A 13,032-nucleotide genomic window follows, 5' to 3' on the forward strand; every position below is an offset into this window, starting at 1 on the left:
CATACCAAGAACCTGAGAACTATGATGTGCTAACAACGCTTGACCAATCTAGAATCTCTCTATCTCATTTATAAATTAGTATTAGATTGTGTCTTAGTTTAAAGACGAAAGTGATAGTTAGATTAGATAACCAAATATGTGTTAGTTCAATAATGTACCATCAAATTTTCTTCTGCGAAAGTTAAATACTACCTCCAAATTACAAAACCAAGAGCATTAATTAGCGACATCATGCAAAACAAGTTGTAGAAACTGTATTATGATAAATATCGTAAAAGAAGCTCAGAATTAAAATGCATGTCACACACACCACCGACGAAGAGAAGAAGAAGCTTAAAAAAAAAAAAAAAGACCCACAAGATTTCTGCCGTAAAAGGAAAGTGACAAAAGTGTTTGACCTATAAATCTTTTTTTTTTTTTTCTCAAGAGTTTTTGTCTCTTCCGTGATTTCACAACTACTTACTTGTCTTCTCAACAAGTTACTACTACTACTAGTACTACTACCAATTCTGCAGGAAATAAATATCCCCATCATCATAAATTATCTCTCTTTAATAGTATCTTGATATTTCTTTTCTTGTTAGACAAAAATTAGTGTATTTGATTACGTTTACTTAAAAACACTCAAAGAGTTGGCTTTACATATGTAGTTTGCTTTCATAAATAAATGTGATGTTGTGTAGAATCTTTTTACTAATTAGTCTGTGTGCCGATGCATTGAATCGTTTCACTAATAACCCTTTTGCTAAATCGTAGTTTATCATGTTTTATTGTTAGCACAAAAAAGGTATTTATTTTCCCTTTATTTTTCCCTCTTGTCTTTGCCTAAAAGAATATTAGTATAAAAATAAAATAATACTCGAAAAAAGTTTCGAAATTCAAACTGACACGAGCTCACACCCACTAGTGCAACTGCTCTCTGTACATAATTACTAAACAAATGTTATATGTAGAAAAAAAGGAAAGATAAAGCAAAGCAGAGCAGCACAAATATTAACTTTTCCTTCTCTCACACAAAGAGGAAAAAAAAAAAAAAAAAAAAAAGAGGGGATCCTTATTGTCATTTGCAGAGAAAGCTACTTCACTCCTTTCCCTTCCCTTCGTCTCTCCGTCTCCCTCATCCCCACATTTTTTTTTGTTTCCGTCCACTAGAACCGTCTTGTTGCTTGCTTTTGGAGCATCTTCGAATTTTCATGTTCTGATTTTTTCCTATTCTGGTGGAGATAGCCTTGCCCTTTTGATGGCTGCCGCAGAATCAGGAACCGATCGGAGCAGCTTCGCTTTTGGATTTGGAGTTTTCCAGTGAATGAATCTGTTTGTTTCTGCTGTCTATGTGTTGTTGTTATGGGGAAGAATACTGACGAAGAGCAGAATCTTCCTGTGAGCGACGGAGCCGCTTCGTCTAGGAATAACGGAGGAGGAATCAACAGTTGTTGTTGCTGCGTTTCGATCTCTAGCTACTTTAGTCTCAGATGCGTTTTCATTCTTGCTTTCTCTGCTGCTGTCTTCCTCTCCGCCTTGTTCTGGTTACCTCCATTCCTCGGATTAGCAGATCGAGGGGATCTAGATCTCGATCCAAGGTTTAAAGGTAAATTTCATCCTCCATTTTTACCTATTTACGATTCCCTCGAGGCTCAGCGCGAATCTGGCTTGATGGTTCAGATCTAGGGTTTCTGATTCGTTGTTGTTCTGAATTTCACTTGGGAAAATTATCTAGTAGCGCAGAAACTAATTGAATGAGCTGTCACAAAAAGCTAGCTTGGAATTATTATTCTATAACAAGACGAGCTCGATTCTCGAATTAAATCCCTCTCCTTCAATTTTTAATGGATTTACTTCAATTCTTTGAGGAGATGATGTAGGACATGTATATATTTTTTCAATTGACTTTGGATTTAGAAACTGCTATTTTAAGCGTTTTTTCTTTATTAGCTTATATATGAATTATGATGCGTTACGTTGAATTCTCTCATAGTTAAAAAAAACCTGTGGAGTTCAGTTAGAATGTGTGCGTTTTTTTAATAAGTTCATGAACACCATATTTAGTATTTCAAACACCTTTATTGAATCAAGACTGCTTAAAAGGTAACGTTTCTAATAATGTTTTAGAATGTTGTATTCACCTCTGGCTTCCTTTGGCATGAAATTGTATTTCTATGCAATGATCAATTTCCGTTTATGCTTATTATGTTTCACCAAAATCTTTTACTCCGTGTCTTGTTTTGTTACTATACATAATATTCTCAAAGCTGGTTGGTGGAATCAATTAAGAAACTAGGCATGGTTGGTGCATAGTTTTGTGTGTGACTTAGCTGTGCAAACACATTGTCTCAAGTTACTCTGATTTGGTTTCGAAATCTAATATTGTTGACGCCACTTGATTGGACAGCCAAGGAAGTTTTGGTTGAAATATAGAAATTGTTAGCTGTAATTTTGGTGTTTAATTTTTATTCTCATGTTGCAATTTACATGTGTTTATAATTATCCGTACATTCTTCTGCATCCTCACTTGAGCTACAATTTTAAGTTAGCTATATGTTGCAATTTCTATCTCTATGTTTAATAATGGAGCAATAATGTCACTCTTTGGTGTTTTTTTATATTGTAGATCACCGAATAGTGGCAAGTTTTGATGTTGGAAAACCAGTTTCGTTCATGGAAGACAATTTGTTGCAGCTTGAGAACGATATCACCGATGAAATAAGCTTTCCCATGACCAAAGTAACTCACCATTCTTATCTCACTTTCATGGATTTCATAATATCCATGTTGATCATTCTGTGACTGTAACTTCTGTTTACTTTCTTGAGCCAGGTTGTGGTATTAGCGCTTGAACGCTTGGGTGATCTTAACAGAACAATGGTTGTTTTTGCCATTGATCCCGAGAAGGAGCATTCTAAGATACCTGCCGAAATTGAGAGCCTGATCAAGGCAGCTTTTGAAACTCTTGTTCAAAAGCAGTTGTCTTTCCGCTTGACTGAATCCTTGTTTGGGGAACCGTTCCTTTTTGAAGTGCTAAAATTCCCTGGAGGAATTACTGTGATCCCTCCCCAGCCTATATTTCCCCTGCAGAAGGCGCAACTTCTCTTCAATTTCACATTGAACTTTTCGATTTACCAAATTCAATCAAACTTTGAGGAACTCACTAGCCAGCTGAAGAAGGGTATTAATCTGGCTCCTTATGAGGTATGGCAATTCTTATTCACATATCAATATCTGACTTATTGCTAATGAATTGAAAAATTAAAATCCTCCCCTGTTGTATTGCAGAACTTGTACATAACCTTGTCAAATTGTAGAGGTTCAACAGTGGCGCCTCCTACAATAGTTCATTCTTCTGTTCTGCTTACAGTCGGCTCTTCTTCAAGGTTGAAGCAACTTGCTCACACCATCACTAGCTCCCATTCCAAAAATCTCGGCCTAAACCACACTGTATTTGGTAAAGTTAAGCAAGTCCGTCTTTCCTCGATCTTACCACAGTCACCCGCCACATCATCATCCCCTTCCCCTTCTCCTCAGCCTGAAACCCACGAACACCATCATCATCATTCTCATCCCCATCATCATCATCACCACCATCAAGAACTTGCTCCAGAACCTTCAACTTCGCCTCCAACTAAAGGCTTGGCACCTGCATCAGCACCAACCAAACACTCATCTTTACCCCCGAGGAAGCCGCCTTGTCCTTATGAGCAGAGGAGACCGAAAGGAAACAACGCTCTGAACCATCATACTGCAGCACCAACGCCTGCACCACACCGGTCTCAGCCACACCCACTCCCACTTCCACCAGCACCAAACCCTACCCGGCCACATCGTCATGCCATCCCTGTATCTAGTCCACTTCCTCACGTTGTATTTACACATATCCCACCTCCATCAAAAAGCAGCCCAGAAACAGAACCAAACAGAGAACAAACTCCCTCACCTTCCCCAACTCCATGTAAGTCTTCTCTCTCTGTTTTCAATATCTGTATCCATGCAATTGTTGTTGATTCCACTGAACTAAAAACATCTCAAAATCTGAAACAGCTTCGGCGAGCATGGGTCCAACCTTAAAAAAGGCATCATCGAAGCTCTTTGTAGTAGTAGCTGTTGTAATTATCTGTCTCTAAAGCAAAAAAACAAAAAAAAAACAAAAAAAAAAAAAGAACCGCCGGAAGAAGCTGCTTATAACGTTCAAGCTGTAAAAAAAAGTAGCAGCAGTTCAGAAAAGCACAACTCCTCCGGTCACAACATCATCAATCAAGGTAATTGTATAAAGGAACAAAAGGGAAAGAAAAGAAAATGTATGTATGAAAAAAATGAAGAGAGTTTTTTTGTTTTTGTAAAAGAGAGTTGTTGAGGTTTGCAACACAAAAGTGTGACTTGCACCTTACATCCGAGAAAAAGAAAAAAACATATATATAAAACATTTCAGTTTTAATTTTGTATATAAAGTAATCTTGCTTCATGAAGAAGCATTTATCGTTACTCTTAGTATTGCAAGGATTATTTAGTTCTGTTAGAGCAGCAACATCATCCATTAACGTCTTTTAAGAGGTAAAGATTCGGCTAAAACTGAATCTTCTATTCTATGATTGACAAAGTTTAACAGTTGCATAATTTAGTAAGAAAACAGAGTTTTATATCTCTATTATTGGCAAATTTAGTTATGGGGGTGCTCTCCTAAAAGAGCGGGAAATTCAGAAACGTAGATAAGAAAGAACAAACAATTTATAGCAAACCAAAACGTAAATTTGGAGGAAAGAGGATCCAAAGAAAGAGAATGAGAGAAACCTAAATTTGTAAAAAAAAAAAAGAAAAACAATAAGGAGAAAGAAGTGTCTGGGAAGGGGAGTCCCAGAGCGGTGACGGTGTCGGTTCTCTGACGCTCCCCTTTTTGTTCAATCTTTCTTCCTTCTTTCCTTGAATGCCTTCTTCACTTGTTGTATTCAGGGTACGTTCATATTCTTCTTCTTTGTTTTCCTTTCCTGGTAATTTCATATCAGCTACGTCGAGTCATATGTTTAATGACTTGTTCTTCAAGCAATTGTTCTTGCTTCTTAGGACTCTCTTAATAATAATGTTATGTGAATGCTAAACAAATATATTGCTTTGAACTTGCAGAAAATTTCGGCGAACGAAATTAGACTTGATTACATATTTTGAACAATATTTCGTATATTCATCTAACTTATAAAAATAACAAAAAAAATTGAAGGGCTAATGGATTCAAAGAGCATCATATCTTATCGCCGTGTGTCAATCTGGTTTGCTTGGTGTTCTAGTGGTGATTTGTCTTTATAAATGATTGACGAATTCATAGAAGAGTTGCCACCATTAATCTGAACCAATAAAAAGGTTTAGCATGAACTGTATGGCCGCGGCTCTTGATCCACTAACTGACGGCCGGCTCCCGCAATTTAGTCGACCTTCAAAAAGATGCAGACTCCAATCTTTAACCAACCTCGACTTTAACTTTCTTGATTTCAACACTGATCAAACCAATCTCGCTGCTTCACACTCCTTGAACAGCCGAAGCATTTCTACTCCATGCTTCTCCATATCCGGTAATATTACAGATGGCCCTGCTGCTGCTCCATGCATTGAGATTCTCGGTGGTCGAAGAGTCCCCACTATACGCGCCCTTGTAGCTGAAGTAACCATATCTATTGTTTCTGGAGCTCAGCCTTTGCTTTTACCAAGTGGTTTGGGAGGTGCTTATCTCTTGCAAACCGAAAAAGGTCACAGCATTGCAGTTGCAAAGCCAATTGATGAAGAGCCTTTAGCTTTCAACAATCCTAAAGGATCTGGCGGTTTGATGCTTGGACAACCAGGTGTGAAACGGTCAATCCGTGTTGGTGAAACAGGTATCCGGGAACTGGCTGCTTACCTTATAGACCATCAAGGCTTTTCCGGGGTTCCACCTACTGCATTGGTCAGAATCGCGCATGTACCGTTCCATGTCAGTGATAATGATCACGCCGCCTATAAAGTTGCCTCTTTGCAAAGATTTGTGGGTCATGATTTCGATGCAGGAGAGCTTGGACCAGGAAGCTTTACGGTTTCATCAGTCCATAGGATTGGCATACTTGACGTGAGAGTCATGAACCTTGACAGACACGGTGGAAACATGTTAGTGAAGAAGGTACCTGACCAAGATGAGAGTACTTGTTGTAACAGAGTTGGAGCGGCAGAGCTCGTGCCTATAGATCATGGTCTTTGCTTACCTGAATGCCTCGAAGATCCTTATTTCGAATGGCTTAACTGGCCTCAAGCTTCGGTTCCATTCACCGACACTGAGCTTCAGTATATATCCAATTTAGACCCTTTCAAAGATGCAGAGCTTTTGAGAACCGAACTAGGCTCTATGCAGGAATCTTCCTTGCGGGTTCTTATCGTCTGCACGATATTCTTGAAACAAGCTGCAGCTGCAGGGCTTTGTCTTGGAGAGATAGGCGAGAAGATGACTCGGGACATCTGCAGAGGGGAAGAGAGTTCTAGTGTGTTGGAGAATATTTGCAACAAAGCAAAAGAAAGCATGGTTGGTGGAACTGACGATGATGATTATAGTAGTGAATGCAATGAAGTAGAAGCAGAGCTTGAGTGTGGAATCTTTCAGTTTGACGATGATATTGAATGCGAAGAGGTTCCAGATACGTTACATGTGCCTTTATTTACAAGAGTTCCATCCATTGCTGCAAATCTATCTGCTCTCATGCGATGTCCACCAAACCAGTGGATTACTACATATGACAATAACAGAGAAGAGGACATGAGAGATAGGAGTATCGTGAGAAGCAAGAGTCACCCGATCTGTGTGAATCATGACGAGAAAGAAGGTGTTTATTTTGGAGATATGAGTGCAGATGAATGGGAGATGTTCTTGCATAGCTTCCAGATGCTTTTGCCTGAAGCACTTGAAGGCTCAACAAGCAAAGGACCAAAGCCAAGATTTGGATCTTCCTGCAAATTCTGAAGAAACAACATATTTTTATAAGAAAATAAAAAAAGAGAGAGATGAATTTTCACAAGGTTATGATACATAGAAAGCAAATGGAAAATGAGACGAGCAGGCTAAGGCCGTCCAATCCAAAATTACTTGTTTAGCAGCTGCTTCTTTTTTAATTTCTTTATTTGTATCACTTCATTCCTAAAAACACTATAAGTAGCATATATTATCTACAAGAGAATGATTAATGTAACTGAGGTACTGATCTCTAGTGATTTATGTAAGTTCTTGTTGAAAGCTAGTAAATTACATGATTTGGACTGATGTGAAGTTTTAAACGTTCTCAAGCCAGAACAATTGCGTCGTTTTACTTATTCCTGGTTCAACGAAACACAAGACACCGTGCCGTTTTACTGTACTAAAAACAGCAAATTCTATGAAAATAACAGGTGTCGGCTCGCGCGTTATTTTATATGATCTCCTTTTTTTCCTTGCAACTCAAGTGACCTAAAACTGCCTACAGCTTATGAATCGAACTAAACCAAATTCTCAAGCAAAATATTAATGGAATCAAATTCTCGTAGTTCTCTTATAATCTGGAACATAACGTTTTCTCTCTGTGTAAAAATTCAGTTAGAGAGAGCCTTGTCGAGACGTGTGTGATCGAAGATATAAAACTCGAATATACAACGGAAAGATGAAAGATCGATCGAGCCTTGTCGAGAAGTGCGACAATGGAAAAAGCATAATAAAACGACAGTGCGTGTATACGTTTTGTTCACATCAGTGTTACAATATACAACAGTACTATCTGTCATATATGTGAATTCGAACCATATGGAGAAAACAAAAGAGCTTATATAGATAGATGCCCAACTTAATCTATTTCAATTCAAAATAAGCCTAACATACATTAAACTTTGATATAAAATAAAAACAAGAAATCATGTGTATAGCATTAATCTACTAATATAAGTACTTAGTATGGATTTATATCCCAAGCTTTTTTTTTCTTCCATTAATACGATGATGATATTCAATATAGCAAAACTAAACCGAAACACAAAGATACCATATTTGTGTGCTTTTCTCGAGAGAGTCTTGTTTCTCAACACCTTCAAGCTTGGGCATAAGTGTCTCGATTACATGCCTTGTCACGATGTGAAGGCAAACACGTCCCATGTGATAAACTTCTAGACAACATCCGTTTTGTTTCAACGGACCATGGAGATGGTTATACATTTCGGCCGTGACGTACATCGCGCACCTTGAAGATACCTTAGCCATACATCGGTTAACCAAGTGGTCTGATTCAGGAGGCTGAACCACACCGGTGGTAGCTGCAGATGCCAACGCAGCCATTGCGATGATTGTGAAGAAGGCTGCAGCCATGGATTTGGTGACGGTAGTTGTGTTGATGGCCATCGATGTATTGTATAATCTGTATCGTGAATATGGTTCGATATTGCTTCTTCTTCCTAAATTCGGGGGATTTATATAATATACGAAAGAGGTGTACTTGTAACAATTTTTAAAGTTATTTCTCAAAAGTATTATGTTTCCTTTATTAATGAGGCGTTTAGTTGCAGTTATGCGTTTGATTTGCGATTAATATTTGCAAAAACGCCTACGTTTGTTCCGTTTTGTATCAACAAGTAACACATTGAATTGCACACAAAGCGCTTAAACGCCTAGCTACACTATCAGTCTATCACGTATATTCCATAATGTGACGGTTTCTTAATGTGCAGTGCTTATGCTACAATGGTTACTAATTTTTTTGGAATAATACAAGATTGTGAATCGGATTTAAAATTCATAAATTAATAACAGTGGAGTATTATATATAGAAAGAAACAAAAAACACATCTACGTATACCACTAAAGATGTTTAAAATCCTTCTCGGTTTCAGTATTTTGTTCATGTACTATCGCTTAGCTATACTGATTAATCAAATTTAAGATTTAATGCATTTTGTGATTATATTGTCAAAAATGTCGTTGTAGTATAGTGGTAAGTATTCCCGCCTGTCACGCGGGTGACCCGGGTTCGATCCCCGGCAGCGGCGATTTTTTTTTTGTTCAGCTGGCTTTGTTCAAAAGGGTTTGATCCTATATAACATGAGCCGCCATAGTCAAACTATTACAAAGCTTAGGCAAGGTTGATTAGCGGATATATATATTAGTCAAAGTGATTCAGAACAATTATTATGTTATTAATTACCCTTAATTCTAATGAAGATTATAAAACAAAACCTACAAAAAATAAAACTGGAGCAATGATATAGAACAAAGAAAAAGTTGCTCCTCTATATCTAAAAAATATAAGAAAAAAAAAACTTGAAAAGATCTAATTAAGCTCGTGAACAATTTTGTTTTCTACACACGAGGCTACGAGAAGCCCACAGCCACATTAGCTTTCTCAGGAGACTGCATTTCAACGTCTACTTCCTCATCGATTCTTGGCATCATCATAGAGAGAACCTTGATTTCACAACCGTTACAACAACACTTGACAACTTCTACAAACTTATCATCAATGTTCCCTTCTTCGTCATCCCCTTCCTTTCCCCATAGGACCGCGCAAACTCCCACCAATAAAATCGTCATTCCAAGAACCCTAATATTTCAGAGTTGGATAAATATATATATTAGTTTAGAAACATGATGATCCCGGAACCATATGACCTAATTGGGTGATCAACATCAAGAGGTGAGCTTACCCGCCAAGGTATAAATTCTGGCCGAGGATGAGGAAACCAATGATGGATCCAATTATGACAACAAGGGGGTTAAAAGCAGTGACAAAGACAACGCTCTTTTGTTTCGTCATTATTCCTTGAACGTAGTATGCTATGCCAGACGTTATTATGCCCTATAAAAAAATGTATAACTATATCAGTATTCTAGTTCCATATATATATATATATAACACAAGTTCTTAATTATATAACATCAGGACTGGACGAACCCCGTAAACAGAGGCGAGAAGGTTCATGTCAAAGCCAATGTTCCATGCAGAAAGGTTTGGCTCCATCACAAACGTTAAGGCTGTCGACTGTAACGTTCCCATGAAGCACACCATCGTCGATAATGAAAGGTGAGATGAGTATCTCTTCAACGTAGCCGCCTGAATAAATAAAGAAAATATTGTCCTAATTCGTTAGAAGATTGCCTTTTTTTAATTAATTTTATGGTTGATATGAAAATTTGTTATATGTATTTAGTATATAATATTTTCTTATAACAAAAGGGAATTTAATTTAGACCATTCTTTTAAGTTTTCTTTTAGATTTCTGATTGTAAGTGTCATCCGTCGAAAGAGATATATATAATTAAGTACCTGAAGAACAAAAAAGGAAGCCCAAGAAAAGGAGGCGATGAGGAGGAATACGGTGGCTTTGAGGTAGTCCTCACCGGCCGGTAACGAAGCATCGCCGGAGAGATGAGATCGGAGAAAGTTGAAGAGAGGAGTTCTGAATAAAATCATCAACATGGCTCCAACCACTATCACTAACGTCCCCACCACTTTTGCTTGGAATCTTACTTTTCTCATCTCCACCTTCTCCATCCTTTAATTTTATTTATTTTCACCAAAATATTTAAATCACACATCATCATCAACGTGCCATATATTGTGTATATTAACCTATATATTAATATGTATTTAGCTATCATTGTATATAAAGTTATATGCTTTTAAAAATTAGGTACCTGCAAATTATGGAAATGATAAAGGTCAAAGCAGGAACGATATTGGTGACGGCGCCGGCAAAAGTTGGTGAAGTAAGTTTGAGTCCGGCGTAATATAAGTTTTGATCGATCAGAGGCCTGTTCGTTGTAAACAATTTACAAATAATTAATTAAGAAAACATGAATACATGCACACATCAAGTGATTGTTAATTAATTTTCGAAAATTTAAAAAAGACTACTAACCCAAGAAGAGCTAGAACAAAAATCTGCATGAATATTGGAAATGTCATCTTCGGCCTCACTTTCCTAAAAGAACCCAAATCATTACCACAATGTTTAGTATCCGATGAAAATCGATCGAACTCGCAACATTTCTGAGAATATGTTTACCGCTCAGAGAGAAGAGCAAAAGGTGCAATAGCAGCCGTGGCAAAGGCGTTACGATAAGCCACAAGGACGTAATGGCTCATGCCGCGGTCGAGCACAACCTTAGCCACGAGGTTCATCCCGGCGTATCCGAATTGAAGACATACCATAGCAAAGTAGGGTTTGGCTGATTCCGACATCTTTAAGTACCCCATATCAAAAGTTTCTCTTATCTCTTTGTTTTAAGTATGGATGGGATACACACAAACCCTTTTAGATAAGAGATTAAGAGAAAGGTAATAGAGAGTAAACACTAAACACACACACTTGTAGAGGCTTTGTGCTCTTCTTCCGAACAAATTGGTGAGACTTGAGAGGTTCTCTTGTATTTATATAGCTAGAGGCATCATGTTCGGATGAGTTCGAATGCACTTTTGTTTTTTTGTTTATCTTTCTAATAAGAACTAATTAATTATTTATTTTCTTTTTAATGACGTTGGCAATTATTATTCCGTTAGAATTCTCTTCTTCTTTGTTTCTTTTTTCTTTCTTTCTTTCGGCTTGCACCTAATTATATTTTCTCAACAGCGCAAAAAAAAAAAAAGGTAAATCAAATTTGGGATAACAGCCATATATTGTAGTACTAATTAATTGATGGTAAAATCGTCATAAACATTTTAGAATTTGACATTTAATTCATTGAAATATCATTATACTGTTCATATACATGATCGAAATGAAAAAAGAAAAAAAAAGCATACGTAAATCAGCAGTGAACACACACAATCTCCTCCAATTCTATCATATAGATGAGTGACGACTGATATTTGTTTGGTTAGGGAAAGAAAAGAAAAAAAAAACACGAAACCACAATACAACTGTACAAGTGGAGGGAGTGAATTACAAGTGGCAGCAGATATATATGAAGTGGAACCCAGGCTTACGTACCTTGTCTGTGACTGTGAGACCCTCTCGTTTGCAAATAATGTTGCAAACAATTTGCTAATTTGGAGGACAAGTGGCTTTTCCGTGGGAGCAGTAGTAACCATATCCATATATGTTGGGATGTTTTTTACATGCAATAAATATAAACAGAAATAACAACACACAACGCAATCTAGAAAAGTGCTTACTACTGTGTTTGATTTTTGGTGTGGTGAAACAATGTTTGACTTTGCGTTCTATACAGAAAAAAAATTAATTACAACTTGATAATCATTAGAATTAAAGTTATTACAAACCTAAAACTAGAAATAGACAAGGGAATAGATGTTTATCCTATGCAGATATGTATATGTGTATACATAATCACTTAATGAGTGAGTGTGTGAAGATAGTAATCCACAGAAAAATCCAGGTTATATAAACTTTGGTCTACAGTTTATTAGTTATATACACTCTTTTCATATAAGCTGTAGTGAATAAAAAGATCAGAGCAAATCTCAGTGATTAATTTATTGTGATATGTTTCTTTACAATATATATAATGGGAGGTGCTTCGTTATGTTGCAAGCGGTATGGCTTCATTATTTTGTTGAAAAAAGTTAATAAATTAAAAGAAAATCAAGTTGGGCAATGATCCATTACCTTCTCTAGAATATGCATATTAATATGATCACTTTATGTGACACTATATATTGGATACTTTGACAAAGTTAGGGAAGATTTTTGCCGAAACTCATTTTTATTTACCAGCTGTAAATATGTTTTATATTTACGAATCAATTTACAAAATCGTCCATGGTATATATCAAACTTCAATAATAGTATATTTATTTATGAGTTGTATCAGTCGGGTGTATGTGTCGACGTTACTGTTCCAAATGCTTCGATTGATTCGAATATATTCTCTGTGGCTTAAGATTTGGGATTTTATGCTTTTAAGTTGATGGATCACATGCATAGGTTTCTAATCAGAACTTTTAATGTTTTAATTAGGATGATGACCCATGGGTATTTATGTTGTGGATATGCTAATTAAGTTCTTGATTATAATATTAGGATAATAATTAGATTTGATAATTAGAGTAGCACTGT

General features: G+C 36.8%; 4 protein-coding genes and 1 non-coding gene across 6 annotated transcripts; 3 read left to right on the forward strand and 2 right to left on the reverse strand.

The window, feature by feature from the left end:
• The first annotated feature begins 910 nt into the window (after nt 1–910).
• Nucleotides 911–4,473, forward strand: LOC17886886 (formin-like protein 3). Its single transcript, XM_006290907.2, has 5 exons — nt 911–1,588; nt 2,609–2,721; nt 2,815–3,186; nt 3,271–3,943; nt 4,033–4,473. The coding sequence occupies exons 1-5, from the start codon at nt 1,345–1,347 to the stop codon at nt 4,113–4,115; spliced, it is 1,485 nt and encodes a 494-aa protein (XP_006290969.1). The 5' UTR covers nt 911–1,344; the 3' UTR covers nt 4,116–4,473.
• Nucleotides 4,474–4,808: 335 nt separating this feature from the next.
• Nucleotides 4,809–7,247, forward strand: LOC17885198 (phosphatidylinositol 4-kinase gamma 8). Of its 2 annotated transcripts, none has more exons than XM_023783020.1 (2): nt 4,809–4,939; nt 5,110–7,247. In XM_023783020.1, the coding sequence occupies exon 2, from the start codon at nt 5,351–5,353 to the stop codon at nt 6,959–6,961; it is 1,611 nt and encodes a 536-aa protein (XP_023638788.1). In that variant the 5' UTR covers nt 4,809–4,939; nt 5,110–5,350; the 3' UTR covers nt 6,962–7,247. The 2 variants fall into 2 exon arrangements, with proteins under 2 accessions (XP_023638788.1, XP_006293144.1); XM_006293082.2 differs by having other exon boundaries at nt 5,204–7,247.
• Nucleotides 7,248–7,984: 737 nt separating this feature from the next.
• Nucleotides 7,985–8,359, reverse strand: LOC17886160. The gene has a single exon (XM_006292958.1). It carries the CDS (start codon nt 8,357–8,359, stop codon nt 7,985–7,987), a length of 375 nt encoding a protein of 124 aa, XP_006293020.1.
• Nucleotides 8,360–8,931: 572 nt separating this feature from the next.
• TRNAD-GUC lies at nt 8,932–9,003 on the forward strand. Its single transcript has one exon. It is a non-coding gene; the product is annotated as a tRNA-Asp (tRNA).
• A 134-nt stretch (nt 9,004–9,137) lies between these two features.
• Nucleotides 9,138–11,340, reverse strand: LOC17886010 (WAT1-related protein At3g56620). The gene is made up of 7 exons (XM_023783217.1): nt 11,020–11,340; nt 10,873–10,935; nt 10,649–10,765; nt 10,278–10,506; nt 9,906–10,064; nt 9,658–9,809; nt 9,138–9,554 (listed from the first exon to the last, which is right to left on the reverse strand). The coding sequence occupies exons 1-7, from the start codon at nt 11,208–11,210 to the stop codon at nt 9,326–9,328; spliced, it is 1,140 nt and encodes a 379-aa protein (XP_023638985.1). The 5' UTR covers nt 11,211–11,340; the 3' UTR covers nt 9,138–9,325.
• Between the last annotated feature and the right edge of the window lie 1,692 nt (nt 11,341–13,032).

The sequence above is a fragment of the Capsella rubella genome, unplaced genomic scaffold, assembly GCF_000375325.1.
Source record: "Capsella rubella cultivar Monte Gargano unplaced genomic scaffold, Caprub1_0 scaffold_5, whole genome shotgun sequence".
NCBI classification, from domain to species: domain Eukaryota; kingdom Viridiplantae; phylum Streptophyta; class Magnoliopsida; order Brassicales; family Brassicaceae; genus Capsella; species Capsella rubella.